Source organism: Notolepis coatsorum (assembly GCF_963971535.1).
Source record: "Notolepis coatsorum genome assembly, contig: SCAFFOLD_1070, whole genome shotgun sequence".
NCBI classification, from domain to species: domain Eukaryota; kingdom Metazoa; phylum Chordata; class Actinopteri; order Aulopiformes; family Paralepididae; genus Notolepis; species Notolepis coatsorum.
In genome coordinates, this window is record NW_028174837.1 from 1 (window position 1) to 17,500 (window position 17,500).

The 17,500-nt window shown below is 45.2% G+C and overlaps 1 protein-coding gene across 1 annotated transcript in view; it reads right to left on the reverse strand.

Annotated features, from left to right (window-relative positions):
- Window positions 1–770: 770 nt before the first annotated feature.
- LOC311247453 (PH domain leucine-rich repeat protein phosphatase 1-like) overlaps window positions 771–17,500 on the reverse strand; it is a gene marked incomplete at both ends in the record, with an annotated part of 48,832 nt that continues 32,102 nt past the window's right edge. Inside the window, 3 exons of the mRNA XM_084338495.1 lie at window positions 771–919; window positions 5,154–5,279; window positions 6,913–7,109. Of these exons, the coding sequence (XP_084194621.1) occupies window positions 771–919; window positions 5,154–5,279; window positions 6,913–7,109 (472 nt within the window). The remainder of the gene's footprint in view (window positions 920–5,153; window positions 5,280–6,912; window positions 7,110–17,500) is intronic.

The following is a 17,500-nucleotide window of genomic DNA, read 5'->3' on the forward strand; positions in this document are numbered from 1 at the left end:
CCTCTACTTCTCGATCCTCCAATCACAACTGTTGCCCTCCCCCATCACATGGAGCCCAGCGGCACGCTCCTGCCCTGGCCAGTTAAACCGTCCTCTCTCTGGCCCCCGGCCCCTCCCAGGTCTGCCATACCCTGCTCCTGCCACAACCAAGCCAGACTACCTCCCTCGTGGCAAATCCAAGCATGGCGTCACCAAACCTCGTGGAGTCTATAGTCTTGCTCAATGTGAACTCTGTGCCCCACCAAGCCCCAACCAGGTGATCAGCTGAATAACTCCTCTTCCCCACCCGGAGACAGTCTATATTAACGAGGGGAAATGTGTAATAATGGGAATGAGAAAATAAGGAAATGTGATGTGATTTTATGTTGAGTAAAATGCAACTTTTAAATAGAAATGTATCATGATCTCTGCTAAAAGACTAGGAATCGCACAGTGAGTGGTTGCCATGGTAACTAAGGAATCTGTGGCACTGGCAGGTGGTGGGGGAAAAAAATTGTAATTTAGCAGTGACTGTAAATATGAATGAAAAACAATGACATGTGTGACAGAGGACTCCACGTTCAAAGAGATAGGGATCTAGTCTTGTAAGTCTGAGTTATCAAGATGGAAGCTTAGTCAACAGACTTCTCTTTAGACAAGACTTTGGCTGAACTCTTCTCCACCCGTGACACCTCCTCCTTCAACCCATTACCCCAATCTCCTCTCAACCCCCCCTTCTGACCTCCTGCTCCCTCCCCTCCCCTGTACGACTCAGGGCGTAGTGTAGCTACCTCTGCAGCGGCTGCAGGCGCTGGTCCGAGGGCAGGAAGTTGTGTTTGAGGTTGAGGTGGGTGAGGTCCTGGCTGTAGAACAGGTTGGGAGGGAGCTGCTCCAGACTGCAGCACGACAGGTCCACTGAATTGATCCTCTGAGATACCATCTAGATGGAGGGGGGGGGGGGGGAGAGAGAGAAGGCAGGAGAGAGAATAAGGGGGAGGGAGGAGAGGGAGGGAGGGAGAGAGAGAGGGAAGGGAGAGAGGGAGGGAGGGAAGGAGAGAGGGAGGGAGGGAGAGAGGGAAGGAGGGGGGAGGGAGAGACGGAGAGAGGGATGAAGGGATGGAGGGGGGAGGAGAGAGGGAGGGATGGAGGGGGGAGGGAGAGAGGGAGGGAGGGAGGGAGGGAGAGGGGGAGGGAGGCACATGGGAGGAGAGAAAGAGAAACCTGGTGTTTAACAGGATTATCTCTACTACTAGGGGGACTTTACTGGTTTAACATTGTGTGTGTGTGTGTGTGTGTGTGTGTGTGTGTGTGTGTGTGTGTGTGTGTGTGTGTGTGTGTGTGTGTGTGTGTGTGTGTGTGTGTGTGTGTGTGTGTGTGTGTGTGTGTGTGTGTGTGTGTGTGTGTGTGTGTGTGTGTGTGTGTGTGTGTGTGTCTGTCTGTCTGTCTGTCTCTCTATGTGTGTGTGTGTGTGTGTGTGTGTGTGTGTGTGTGTGTGTGTGTGTGTGTGTGTGTGTGTGTGTGTGTGTGTGTAGGTGTGTGTGTGTGTGTGTGTGTGTGTGTGTGTGTGTGTGTGTGTGTGTGTGTGTGTGTGTGTGTGTGTGTGTGTGTGTGTGTGCATGTTTGTGTGGCCTGCCCTTAGCGCGTCAATAGGTCATTCCCTGTGGCCAATCTGTTTAAGATTACAGAGTCAGGAGAAGTTAGAGAAAGTGAGACATAATTAGCTCACACTTCTCATCTCAGTTCATTGTGTCCCTGTCCACCTCTACCAGGTACATTCAGCAATTAAAAATAGAGGTAAGTAAGTAAGTAAACCTTATTTTTATAGCGCCCTTCTCAGCACGAGTGCACAGAGTGCTTCACAACATTTGAACAATCTGAGCCAGCGAACCATGTTCTTCAGCCAAGCGGTATTGGTTAAAGGGCCACTGTCGTTGTGCTGTGAGGAGGACACGTGATAATCGGACACCCCAACAAACTCTGCCGGGTAACGAGCAGAAAACCGCAGACACTATTTTCAACTGTAGTTGAGGAGAGTTGAAGAACTAGTGTCCTCCTCACGACAGAACGATAAGATTCAGGTTTGGCGAAATGCCCCTTTAACACCTATATATATATATATATATATATATGTATATATATATATATATATATATATATATATATATATATATATATATATACAGGATATATATTAAGCTTTGTCATGTTGAGGACCTGCATGCTTTTCAGGACTGCAATCTGAATGCTTTTGAAACTCCTTACGCAAATATGCAAAAATGATTATTTAATAAAAAAATTGAGATTACAGCGTAAACCTAAAAAAATTAAAAGCGTGCAGCCGTAGTACTCCAGCCTTCCAGAACCCAGTTAAACCCCGAGAGCCTCGTCAGTCCTGAGTCCTATCTCTAGCTTCTATTCTGAGTGGCCCCCCGGGTCCCGCCCACATGTCCCTGATAATATTTAGAAAAGAGGTTTTCTGGCTCTGACCTACTTAAGTTCAAAGAAGAGAGAGGAGAGAGATGTGAGTAAGAGTGTATACACTTCCCCATTACACCAAGTCAGTGTAGAACGTGTGAAGTTACCTCAAAGCTGGTATGAGTGGAGTGGAGGACTATAATTACTGTATGATACCACTAATATATTTGAACTGCATTCAGGCGTGTTTGTACCTAGAAGTAGGTTTAGGGAACCGACGGGTACTCTCTCTCTTCTCCTCCCTCTCTCCTCCTTCCTCTCTCTCTCTATCTCTCTCTGTATCACTTCCTCTCTCTCACTCCAACGGTCTCTCCACTCTTTCCTCTCTCCCCTCTTTCTCTCTTCTCTCTCGCTCTCTGTCTCACTTCTTCTCTCTCAATCCAAAGCTCTCTCTCTCCCCTCTTTCTCTCTTCTCTCTCCTTTCCCCTCTCTCTCTCTATTCTCCTTCCTCTCTCCCCTCTTTCTCTCTCTTCTCCTCTCTCTCTCTTCCCATCTCTCTCTTTCTCTCAAACATTCATGCACTCACTCTCTCTAAAAAACACATACAGGGCTGTACACTGCGATGATATCGTCGCGAATTGCCCCTTTAATTGCCGTTGCGATTGGTAAATATTATCTGGGGGCGGGCTTGCGAGTAGTGCTTTCAAGCTTTGCATTCGCATTTCACTCCTAAATTATCCAATGCGTGTGATGACGCGATGACGTCACTCACGCGAGCTGAGCAGTGAGCACTCAGCAGGTATGATCAGCGGGAACAATCGACTGAGCACTCACTCTGATAGACTGGCTGACTGTCTGATTTAGCTATGAAGAAAAGTAAAGTTAGTATTGCTTCATATTTTCTAGGGATGCACCGAATGGGAAATTCTTGGCCGAAACCGATACCGAAAATAGGAAACAGTTGGCCGAAAACCGAATGCCGAAAGGCCGAAAATGATTAATATAAATATATATATGTTTTTTTTTTTTTTTTTTAGCTACCTGATTATGGCAAAAGACATGCTTATGGCTAAACTTAACTTAAATAATATTAATAATCACTATTATGGGCCCATAAAACATTTATTCAGCACTTTTGAATGCATACATTAATTCCAGACTGACTGCTGAAAATTTAAACATTTTCTCTTTGCATACAACAAAATGTGCATTAAAGTCAAGTGCATTTTCTTTTCTCTGTAGGATAATTACAACAAAGTGCATTCAGAACAAAGCCAAGGTGCTTTAAAACTGCATAACGATTGCATAAAGACACACACACAGGACTCTTGCATTTACTACATCTCCCATGACTCTTAGCGGGGGATGACGTAGCTTACGAGAGACTACAACGATTGATGACGACTTCCTGTCCTCGCATTTCCATTTGCGGTTTAACGATACATTTTCAACAACAGATTGCTGCTAATTAAACACTTCATTTAAACGGAGTAACGTTAACATTATGTCGAGTTCATACGTGTAGTGTAGTATGAACTCGTCATAACGTTAACATTACTCAGTGTCCACTGTTGCTGCCACCGTTGCATCGCAGATGGATGGTACACTGTTAGCTCCGTAGCTAATCCGCTCCTAGACTACTGATAGCAGTACCGTTAACGTCGGAGCTGATCAATACTCAGTTTTTTTCTAATTTAGTTTAGAACCGGGTTTCGGGGGGCATCCCTACTCCAAGAGGAGTTAGTTATCACAGGCTGTAGAATGCAGGAAGAGCTGCCAAGCTGCTCACGTTACATGTTGCGCATGCTACCGGTATGTCTGTAGTAGTCGCGTTTTGATGACGTCATCACAACAACACGTTATTTGACTTTCGGTCATATATTTTCGGTGCTAAAACCCTTTCGGCCAAAAGCCGAAAGAGCCGTTTTAACCATTTTCGGCCGATAATTTTCGGTAGCCGAATTTTCGGTGCATCCCTAATATTTTCGACGCGTTCGACCTCCTATAGTGAGCCGAACTGAACTGAACTCAGACACACGGAGAGAGCTGCGGCGTCTGCTGCTCCTCCTCCCTCCCGCACCCGTGGCTGTTGTAAACACTAGTCTCTAGTGGGACACTGGGACCTCGGTGAGCCTGCCAGCCGGCTAGCTACTGATAGCTATCAACAAATGCTCCAGTAAGTCTAGTAGTGCATGATAGCTCGCGTTAGCTTACTGTTCAAAACGAAATGTCCCATTAAACTAAATAGTTCAGATAGCTCCTGATATCAATGTCTTATAACACTGAGTCGATGCGTATTCGAGCTGAGGGCACGCTGAATATAGTCAATAGGGTCCAGCTGCAGCGCCGGAGAATCCTGGCCGTAGCTGGAGGCTACAGTATAGGGTCCAGCTGCAGCTCCGGGGAATCCTGGCCGTAGCTGGAGGCTACTCGAGTACACACAGACAGTGGAGCTGGTTGCATATAGCGAGCATTTAGACTTGTTGCGTGGTGGCGATGTCTCGCAGATAATACAACTACAAGTATGATTATATAATATATATATTTTATTAAAAAAAATTATATAATCTTTTTTTTTTTTTTTTTTTATCAAAAACAATCGATATAAATAATGGTAAAATTGTTATTTAAAAATTTGCCCCTAAATGAGAAATTTAGGGGCAAAAAAATTTTTTTAGGGGCAAATTTTTAAAGGGCAAGTGTGCCCCTAGTGAAAAAGCTTAGCGTACAGCCCTGACATACTAAAAAACCTGACGTACCTTGGCTCCGTGTCTGTGCCAGCGCAGGTGCTCCGTGAAGCTGTCAAAACTGACGTAGTAGGTCTGGCTCTGGGGTCCCGCCGAGCTGAAGGCCAAGCAGTGGTTGTGCTTCTTCACCTCCTCCACCTGTGGAGAAACACCCATGAGATGACCCTGTTAGGCTCTGGAACACACACACCACCGCGGTGGTGCATTGGTTAGCGAGCCGCAAGTCCAGGGGGTTTGAACCCCAAAATGGGAGGCCTTTTGGTGTGAAGTTTGCATGCTTTTCGTCGCTCTTCGCCTGGGTTTCCTCCGGTTTCCTCCCACACCATGAAGAAAACACACAACAGATCTGCATACTATAGTAACATGCTCCAGTCTAGACATTGCCTTTGACCAAGGCACTGGCATTAGAACTGGAGTTTGTCCCCGGGTGCCAGACTATATGGACACCCACTGCTGCGCGCGCGCACGCACGCACGCACGCACGCACGCACGCACGCACGCACACACACACACACACACACACACACACACACACACACACACACACACACACACACACACACACACACACACACACACACACACACACACACACACACACACACACACACACACACACACACACACACACACACACACACACACACACACACACACACACACACACACACACACACACACACATAACACCAGTACGCACATGGTACGCACGACATGCCTGAGTACACAAATTGCAATACTGCACACATACAGTTAGGATGGCTTTTTATACACACATACAAGTACACACACACACACACACACACCCATGCACACACACACACACACACACACACGCACACACACACACACACACACAGGAAAAAAACACAATCACACATACATACACACTCGCACAAAGAATCACGTGCACAATGGCTGTGTGGATATGAAAGGGGGACTGGGGGTCATGCCTTGTGTCTTGTGCATGGCGTGTTTGAACAGTGGGTGTGGTGGATATGGCGTGTCCATTGTGTCAGGCCCACAGATAGAAAGGCCCTTTCAGGAAAAGCCCTCAGAGCTGACTCACTGGCCCCCGCGGACACACCGAGCCATAGAGCCATAAACGGATCAAAATCATTACCGAGGGCTCCCTGCCTAACTCCCTAATGGAATGAGCCCAAATCCCAAAGCTATGGAAATGTATTTTCTTTTCTTTTTTTAAGGGCGCTCGTCTAAAAAGTGGGCAGAAAGCGACGCGGCCCTGGCAAGCAGCTGAGTGAACGGGCTCGTGGATCCATCAGGCTGTGGGCGAACGCGTCATGTGTTGGATCCGGATAAGAGGCGGCGCATCATCGACATTCCGCACGGAATATTTTCAGTACATTTACGGCCCCTCGGGACCACCATCGCTCTCTCCCGGTGTCCCATCGATTTCACCGCGGGCTGATGACTTCATCGCGGTCAAAGCTTGCCAGTCGGGGAGTATAGCTCATGATGTAATTACTGCCGGACGACGGACGCGTTGTTGGGAGTTGCAGTGTCACCTTTAGAGGGAGATTATTGATGTCACAGTGAGGTGGGGTCACAAAAGAAGAGTGCTGAGTAAGGGTTACAGACGGTGACATCATAAGGTTATTGGTCACATGATGTAGGGTGTTTATAGGCTGTGGGAGAGGCACATTACACGCATGCAGACACACACACACACACACACACACACACACACACACAATTGGCGAGATCACATGAACGGGACAAGGGACTGTCCTGCTATTCTGTTCAGACATACCTTTCCTCCAATCAGAGGCAGGATGTGCATCTTGCCCGCCTGGCTCTCCTTGACCGACGACACGATGAGGCAGGTGCCACACAGGATGACCTGCCGTCTGGTCCAGCGGTTCACCGGCAGCTGGAGTTTCCCTTTACGAACGTTGTACGTCCCCGATAGCTGAACCCGCTCCGAGCTCTCGATGCTGTGGGGCTTCCCTGGAGAGCGAGGACGGAGAGGGGAGTGTTAGTTAGGCCACAGCTTTACCTCAACATGACCAGAGCCTGAAATTACGATGTGGTCTGAAAAATTATTTCAATCAAAAAGGGATAGCATTTTCTGTATTTCCTCCAGGAAATTAAATGGTTTTAATAATAATAATAATATATTTGATTTGTAGGGCGCTTTATAGTTGTGGAGCAAATCTCAAAGCGCTAACTGCTTTTACTGTAATCTAAATAGGACAATGTTTTTGTTTTACAAGTCATTTGTTTGACTATGTTGTGCAGACCACCCCTTTACAAGACCAGGTCTGTGTTGTATATATATAGACCACCCTTCACAAGACCAGGTCTGTGTTGTATATAGACCACCCTTTACAAGACCAGGTCTGTGTGTTGTATATAGACCACCCTTCACAAGACCAGGTCTGTGTTGTATATAGACTCAGGGATTAAAGCAAAAAAAAATCTCCTGACTGAAACTTTTTTTCAGGCCAAGTCATATTCTTATTTTAACCTGCACTGTATTTCTTTTTAATAGCGTTGGTGTTTTAAGGGAGCCTACTTGTTTCGGTTTCGTCGATAATCCAATGTACAGTTACCCCCCCCCAACCACCTCCAATGTACAGTCCCCCCCCCCTCCACCCAACCTCCTCCAATGTACAGTTTCTTCGTCAAATGTATATACTCTTTTTTAGACTCTTATTGTATCACAAACAATACTGTATTTGTAAATCTGGTATGTCATAAATGTATAGATGTAGCAGTATTATCTATCTGTATGTCAAGTATGTCATATATGTTATGATGAATTGAAAATGGGGGACCCTGATGTAAACAAGAGGAAAGTCTTTCTCTGGTCTGCAACTGCAACCCCTTAACAATTGTGTGTATTGAGATGTACTGTATTGTACCGATTCTGCAATATGTTATAACAATCAATCAATATTTAACAGATTGCAGAATGGGTACAATACAGTACGGCTCAATACACACAATTGTTAAGGGGATGCAGACCAGAGAAAGACGTTTGTCTTGTTTACATCAGGGTCCCCCATTTTCAATTCATAGTGACATTTATGACATACACAACATTTATGGCATAGGGACACAACATTTATGGCATAGGGACATACATGACATACTACAGGACAGGACAGGTATATAGTAATGTTACATTTGTGACATATACGATATGCAAATATACAGTACTGTTACCCATGGATCCTAACAGAGATTATATAAATTATGATGGGGAGGAGACTGTACATTAGGGTGGGTGGGAGAAAAAAGATACATACGGTGGGGAGAGAATATACAGTGGGGAGGAGACCGTCTACAGATACACCTGTGTGATGTTGCTACGGAGTTAAGCTAATAAAGGATACTCACAACCACAGCAGAGGACTCACATATTTGTACTGTGAAGTAACACGACAATGACAAATGTGTTGTTTCTGTTTTTCTTTTTGACATAGTTGTGGAACACGGAACAAGTTAACAACTCACCACAGTCTACAGCCCCCGCATCATACTGTAGCCTAGCCAGTCTCTTGAAACACTGCTATCTTCAAACTTCCATCCTCTCGTAACTTTCTTTTGTTGGGTCGGGTGGTGCCGCTCATCCCTTTCGTCTGAGAACACTGCGTGTGTTTTCTTTTTAGTGGCCGGCTTACTCCTTCCATTATCGTTATTATGCTGACGTTAGCTAATAACTATGTGTTGGGGATAATGGTTCCGCACGGACCATATTGTTTGTTACATTGCTGTCGGCAAACTCGCTCAGAGTGTCAACATAGTGTTGACATTGAGTTGATGTTAGCTGCTAGCTGGCAACCCAAATCCACAACAGCCAGGCAGCCAACCGTACAAAATACAGTCTCAGCCAATCACATCGATTTGTACAGTTAGTTAGCTCCACTCCATTGCGAAATAAAAGTTAGCCAGCCAGGACAGCCCGTATTAGCAAGCTACATAACCGTTAGCCACCCGAAGAACGGTAGCTAGCTAACGTTAGCCACAGCTTCAAAAACGAATTTCAATTATGTTATGAACTATCAGCTAGCCAGCTAGATAACGTTAGAGAACGCCTCGTGTAGTAAACTAAAGTGAATAGTTTACTGGGCCATTGTTTAATGCTTCAGTGGTGTTAAAAGAGGACCTGCACGCTTGCTATCTTCGGTGCAAATGATACGGGTCTGTGACAAGACAGGTCTGTGAGGGGGAGGGCACTGTGAGCAGCGTGTGCGCCAAGCTCACGTTTGATTGGTTAGAATGGTCAAAATGCCCTACGCATCTACAAATCATATTATACCAGGTAGCCAATTCCGTCAGACTCCAAATCAAATTGACGAAAAAAAAATAAAAAAGACTGAAATCCGTCTGGAGACGGAACGCTTTAATGCATATAGACTAGGGGTGGACGGTATAAACGGTATACGGTATAAACGGTATGAATTTGCTCTACGGTATGGATTTTGACTATACCGTATAACCGGTAGTGCAGCTCTAAAATAGCAATGACGTCATGTAACCACAGCGCGACTATTTCACTCGCATTTGCCCCTAAAAATAGATAGAATTAGTCATAGATAATAGATATGTGCGAACTAGAAAAAGTTATTTAGGAGGCTTCGCGCAGTGGGCGTGCCAGCCCCTCCCGCACGCATGTAAACACGGGTCTACTAGTAGTCTAGTGGGACGGGACGTCTCCCTGAGCTAACGTTAGCTTAGCTACCGTTACAAAATGACCCAGTCAACTATTCACTTTTAGTTTAATACATGATGAGGCATTGTCTAACCGAACGGTATCTAGTCGGCCAGCTACCGATAGCTCCTGACATCAACAAACGCTCCATCAAGTCTAGTAGAGTAGACGTGTATGATAGCTCCGTTAGCCGTTAGCTCACGTTAACGCAAATTAGTTCACCGTTCAAAACGAAATGTCCCATTGAACTAAATAATTCACTGAGGCGTTGTATTAACGTTATATATCCGGCTAGCAGTAGCTACAGATAGCTCCTGATATCAATGTCTTATAACACTGATTCGATGCGTATTCGAGCTGAGGGCTTGCTAACGTTATAGTACCAATACAATAGGGTCCAGGTGCAGCGCCGGAGAATCCTGGCCGTAGCTCTGCTCGAGGCTACTAGAGTATAGGTCCAGGTGCAGCTCTGGAGAATCCTGGCCGTAGCTGGAGGCTACTAGAGTACACACAGACAGTGGAGCTTGTTGCGTGGTGGCGATGTCTCGCAGATAATACAAGTACAAGTCTAATTATATAATATATATATTTTATATAAAAAAAATATATATATATATAAAATAATTTTTTTTTTTTATCAAAAACGATGATACCGTGATATATACCGTTACCGTCTATGCTTCAAATTATACCGTGATATAAATTTTAGACCATACCGTCCACCCCTAATATAGACCACCCTTTACAAGACCAGGTCTGTGTTGTATATAGACCACCCTTCACAAGACTGATTGATTGATTGAATTGATTGATTGATTGATTGAGTTGATTGAAAAGTTTATTACAGATTGCAGAATGGGTACAGTACAGTACAGCTCAATACATACAATTGTTAAGGGGATGCAGACCAGAGAAGACTTTCGACTTGTTTACATCAGGGTCCCCCATTTTCAATTCATCATAACATATATGACATACATGACATACAGATAGACAGTACTGCTACATCTCATACATTTTATGACATATCAGATTGCAAATACAGTACTGTTTGTGATACAAAAGTGTCCAGAAAAGGAGTGTATATACATTTGGCATAGAAACTGTACATTGGAGGAGGTTGGTTGGGTGGGGTGGGGTTGGGTGGGTTGGGTGAGGGCTGTACATTGGAGGTGGTGGGGGGGGGGGGGGGGGGGGGGGGGGGGGGGGGTTTGTATATAGACCACCCTTTACAAGACCAAGTCTGTGTCATATAGACGAGGGGTTCCCAAACTGGATGCCGCCACACGGGTCGGGGTGCCACCAGATCAGCTTGAATTTAAATGTATATCTTTTTCTCTATTATCCCCCCCCCCCAAACTGAGACGGTGACAGGGTGGTCAAGAAAAACATTGAAATGTTCACGTTGAGAGCCAATGACAAAGCACACAAGTCAGCGTCTTTTTTTAAAACTGATCTCTGCACACCTGCGCATGCTGGAGGAGAGGTTTGAGTCGTATTTCCCTCCTATGAATGAACACTTGGACTGGCTCTGGGATCCGTTTCAACCTGTCACATCAGCATCAGCCGCTAAGCAGCAAAGCTCAAGATGAACTCGCAGGGCTGATGAGGGACTGCACACTGAGACTGAAACATGGGGAACTGGGTTTGGAACAAGACACGCACGCGGATGGCAGTGGAAGACGACCTGCGTGTTGTGCTGTCCACTATCTCTCCCTGCATAAAGTCATAAAGACTCTGCTCCCAAAAGCAGGAGCATGTGTACCACTAAATGTGCACAACATAGCCCTTTTTTTTCTTTTTTTTTATGTAATGCAAGTTTGACTGAGCTAATGCATTCTTGCCATTATCTTGCCCATGCATGAATGTCAATTACTGTTATTATCCTGGTTAACACAGCACCTACACAATACTGCGTTAGCATAAGCTCTAAATACAATCAGCACAAAATACCCTGGATGGCCTACTTTATTTGCAAATGCTATTGAATCGCATTAGTTTAGCAATCAACACGCCTCAGCTGTAATATAGAGAAGGGCCTGAACAATTAATCAACACTTTTATTGAAAATGCTGCAATATTCACATCGGAGGAGGTGAAATATTTGTTTAAAGGGCAATATATGTAAATTTTTGTATAAAAAGTAATATCATTCAAGTATTGTGGTGCTGCAGAGATATCCAGCCTTCAAATCATATTCTACAGACTTAAGAAAACATCTTTGTTGGTAAAGGTCCCTACAAAAATCACACCATGGTAATTTTAACGTGTTTCAATGAAAATATTAATAATGGGCGCAAAGATTATCATTCAATATCAGTAAAAATATCGCAATTATATCATTTTCCAAATCATTGAGCCTAATATAGAGACTCAAATCCAACGTCAGGTGAACCAACCAAATCAAATTATCATTTGTTTCAGGTTCTGGAATTAATTCCCAGAGATTCCATCTGTCCGTATGTACAGTATCTTCTCCCCGGCCTGTTCTCACCCTTTTTACGCCAGGCTGCCAAACCTGACAGTCAGGACCCGCTTATCAGGCCTTCTGTCAGCCAGGCTGTCTTATCGGTCCGTCTAAAACATCATCCACCTGTTATCTGTCTGTCTGGCTGCCCCGCCCGCCTCCACAAGAATCTCCATCTGTTGGTCCGTCTATCTGTCCTTCTGCAGTCTCTCGCTCCTTTGTTTTCACTATCCTGTCCATAGTCTAGTGTTTCCCCTATGCTGGGCCGCTACTTCACCGTCTTTCCTGAGTCTGAAGATTCTTGTATCAGTTTAATGAAGTTTTCTTTTCCAAAGCGACATGACAAGGCCCCGAGCCAAAGATAATGCCTCTATACTGTGTAGTAGCCTACTGTAAACAAACACATCACTCTCTTGATGTGGCTCTTCATGGCTTGCCTATATCTGTCAATGCCAACGAGAGAGAGAGAGAGAGAGAGAGAGAGAGAGAGAGAGAGAGAGAGAGATAGAGAGAGAGAGAGAGAGAGAGAGAGAGAGAGAGAGAGAGAGAGAGAGAGATTGAGAGAGAGAGAGAGCGAGAGAGAGAGGAGGGAGAGAGAGAGAGAGCGAGAGAGAGAGAGAGAGAGAGAGAGAGAGAGAGAGAGAGAGAGAGGGAGAGGGAGAGAGAGAGAGCAAGAGAGAAACAGAGACAGAAAGAAAGAAACAAAGAGAGCTAGAGAGAAACAGACAGAAAGAAAGAAACAAAGAGAGAGAGATCGAGTAGTTGAGCAAGAAAGTGGTTCCGGTAGCTAAAGCATGCTCTTACAGCTCTGAATAATTCAGCGAAGGTCTTTTACAGTGCATGACAACTGTAAGACGAAGTCAGGGAATAACTGTACCAGCAGCACGGAGCCTTCAGCCTACACGCCGGACATAGTCTAAACACCACTCTCCACTCTGCACGTTGAGTCTGAGGTAGCTTAACCGTGCCGCTGTGGTCACCTGAGGTCTCGTGCATGACTGATCCATAGCACACACTTTTTTCAGCTTCTGGCGTTATAGATAAAGTGGGTATCAATATCAGTGTGTGTCGTAAGAGCTTCGACGCACATGGTCAAATTCACACCCACAAAGAGGCTCATAAAAATGCAGTGCGTTATCGTCTAGGTTTTATTCTGCCGTGGTAGTAACCACAAATTAGATGACTTAGCACTTTTACAAGCTCTCCGTCGCCCCGCTACAGTTTCTAAAGCGGAGGGTGCAAATCATCGTTTCCTACGCAACTCTGTCTCTCGTAACGCCACGACGTCGACTCGTCGCGGTCAACGCGGCCATCAGTGGGGCGGCACTTTCGGATTTCCTTCCTGTGTTAAAGTACTGTGGGCGTATTGAGTCGTGAGTCACGTAGTGAAATGAGCGTTATCGTCCCATCCCTAGTATTAGGCTTATCAAAATAAATGGTTTGGTTCCGGTTGCCGACCGACCCTGCCGATTTAGGTGCGACCCAATTTATTTGATGCGTTCATTTTTTTTTTTTTTTACAATTAAGTTTCATAAAAATCTTAGTCAAACCTTTAGTATTATGGATATTAAACATGCTGGCAGAGTACATGCATCCATGTTGTCGTGAACATTTTAATTAAATAAAGAAATTCCCTATCCATAGTCGCCGTGGGAAAATGTTTTATTAAATAAATTCCCTACCTACCCATGGCCTTAACTGACAACCAACAGGAACCAATACATTCAAATAGAAATAGAAATTCAAATCCGGAGGAGGAAGTGGAAGTGGATAGGTCACACACTCAGAAGAAATCAATCAATCACAAAGCGGGCGCTGACATGGAACCCACAGGGCAGGAGGAAGAGAGGCAGACCGAAAACCACCTGGAGAAGAACCACAGAACAGGAGAGGAAGAAAGAAGGGCTGTCCTGGCAAGATCTGGAGCGGAGGGCACAAGACCGAAGTGGATGGAGGAGCTTCGTCAATGGCCTATGTTCCTTTGGGAATTTAAAGGCCTAAGTAAGTAAGTAAGTAAGTAACAGGAACCAAACCATTTATTTTGTTAGGCCTTACTGTCTGCGGAGGATTACACACAGCGATCCCTGGGTATTTTGATTAACCTTCCGGGTGCGTCTGTAAATTCGAAGCTAGACAATTAAAAAGAGGTGGATGAGAAGAACAGGTGAGCAGCAGAAGCAGCGGCTCAGACATAACGAGCAGAAGGGGCACGTTGTCATGACGAGGCAGGGAGAGGGTGATGTGTTGCATTAAACAAATTATTCACAAGCTTTTAGCCTCAATATGTCACATGGGCACATTCTTTCTTACTATTTTTAGGCCTTTGTTGGAACACGAGCGCCCACACAAGCATATGCACAAACACACCCACCCTCCTCCTCACAAACACATGCAGGCATGTGTGTACACGTACACGCGCATACACACACACACACACACACAGTGTAATCACATGCACGTATACACACAGACACACTCACACCCTCCTTGTCAGTCACACACACACATACACCCTCATCCTCTCACACACACACATACACCCTCATCCTCACACACACACCCTCCTCGTCAGTCGTCACACACACATACACCATCATCCTCACACACACACACACACACATACACCCTCATCCTCACACACACACACACCTGCATCCTCACACACACATACACCCTCATCCTCACACACACACATACACCCTCACACACACATACACCTGCATCCTCACACACACATACACCCTCATCCTCACACACACATACACCCTCACACACACATACACCCTCATCCTCACACACACATACACCCGCATCCTCACACACACACACATACACCCGCATCCTCACACACACACACATACACCCGCATCCTCACACACATACACCCGCATCCTCACACACACACACATACACCCGCATCCTCACACACACACACACACACACCCGCATCCTCACACACACATACACCCTCATCCTCACACACACATACACCCGCATCCTCACACACACACACATACACCCGCATCCTCACACACACACACATACACCCGCATCCTCACACACACACACACATACACCCGCATCCTCACACACACACACATACACCCGCATCCTCACACACACACACACACACCCGCATCCTCACACACACATACACCCTCATCCTCACACACACATACACCCGCATCCTCACTCACACACACATACACCCGCATCCTCACACACACATACACCCTCATCCTCACACACACATACACCCTCATCCTCACACACATACACCCGCATCCTCACACACACATACACCCTCATCCTCACACACACATACACCCTCATCCTCACACACACATACACCCGCATCCTCACACACACACATACACCCTCACACACACATACACCCTCATCCTCACACACACATACACCCGCATCCTCACACACACACACACATACACCCTCACACACACATACACCCTCATCCTCACACACACATACACCCGCATCCTCACACACACACACACACATACACCCTCATCCTCACACACACATACACCCGCATCCTCACACACACATACACCCTCACACACGCGCGTGCGCGCCCTCCCGCTGGCTGACATGGTCACAGTGATGAGCGTCCATCCCAGCGTCCTGCTGAAAGTTGATGGACCCAAAACAGGAACAAACCTCTCAAAAGGGGAACAATACCCAGAGCTGAAGTGGGAAGCTTTAATCATAACACAGAAAACACAGCTGCTGTGAGAGGGCGTCGGTCGGACCAGGGCACCAAACGCACCATCCAGTCGTGCCAGAGCTGTTTATTTGGACAGCGAAGGGTTCAACAAGAGTTCAAGAGTGTCAGTGGCTTGTGACTCACTATTAAGGTGGCCACGACAGGGCGTCCATACTGTCCCAACCTGGCCAAGTAATAAATGGGTCCTGCTATACCAGGGGTCGGCAACCTGCGGCTCCGAGGCTGCATGCGGCTCTTTAGCCAATCAGCTGCGGCTCCCTGGCCCAAAAATATATATATATATTTTTTTTTTTATTATTATTATTGTTATTATTTTTTTTTTTTTTATTATTTTGGAGATGGATGTCATACTGTGACACTGAAATGAACAAATATTTCATCAACTAAGATATTTAGTCAACAAAAATATTTCATCAACTACAGTACGTCACACCCCGCACCTCTCCCTGCCGTCTGCAAGTGGCTAATCTTGAGTTTCCGACCCCCCAGTAAGCTAACCATGGATAAATCCAAAAAGAGGAAAATCTGAGGAAAATAGAGGGTTTAATTCAGCGTGGACAGATTAATTTGCTTTCACGATTAACGATGCAGGCTTACCTGTATGCCTGATATGTGGTGCGAAATTTGCGAACAATGAAATATTTACTTTTTATTTTATAGATTTTCCACAAATAAGGGAAGGACTCTAATAGAGCTGCATAGTTCAGGGTTTTATTTCAAAGTAGGTCTACAGATGCCAGTGTTTTTTCTCCTTTTGTGTTTTATTTCAAAGTAGGTCTACACATGGTAGTCGTTTTTCAAAGTGGACTACTTTTTATTTTATAAATGTTCCACAAATAAGGGAAGGACTCAAATATACCTGAATAGTTCAGGGTTTTATTTCAAAGTCGGTCTACAGACACCAGTGTTTTGTCTCCTCTTCTGTGTTTTATTTCAAAGTAGGTCTACACAGCCAGTATTTTTTCTCCTCTTCATAAGAGTTTGAGGTTTTCCTTTGTTATAACAGGTAAAAACAGCAATAAAAAGTTTTTTTTTTCTTTTTGTTGCTTTATAATCCCATTAATGCAACAAACTGTGTGCTATAAGTATAAAGTATAATAAATCGCAAATTACTTTGGGTATGCAATTGTCAGGCGTTTTATGCTAAATGTGGGGTATGCTTGGGGATATATAAAATGTTATACACTGTGTTATCTTCATTTTAAGAGTAAATATGTTGTGCGGCTCCCTGAGCATTTTATTTTGTGGGACGGGGGAAAAGTGGCTCTTTTGATAGTAAAGGTTGCTGACCCCTGTGCTATACAGAAGCACTCGTTGAAGGAAGTAGGAAGATGGGTGGGACTCTCTCACGTGAGCTTCCTGTTTACACAGGGGGTTAAAAACAAACCAGGACCACTTGATATCCCTGTAGTTATGGCAAGGAAACATATAATATATATATATATGTAATGGATGGTACGATGGACTTC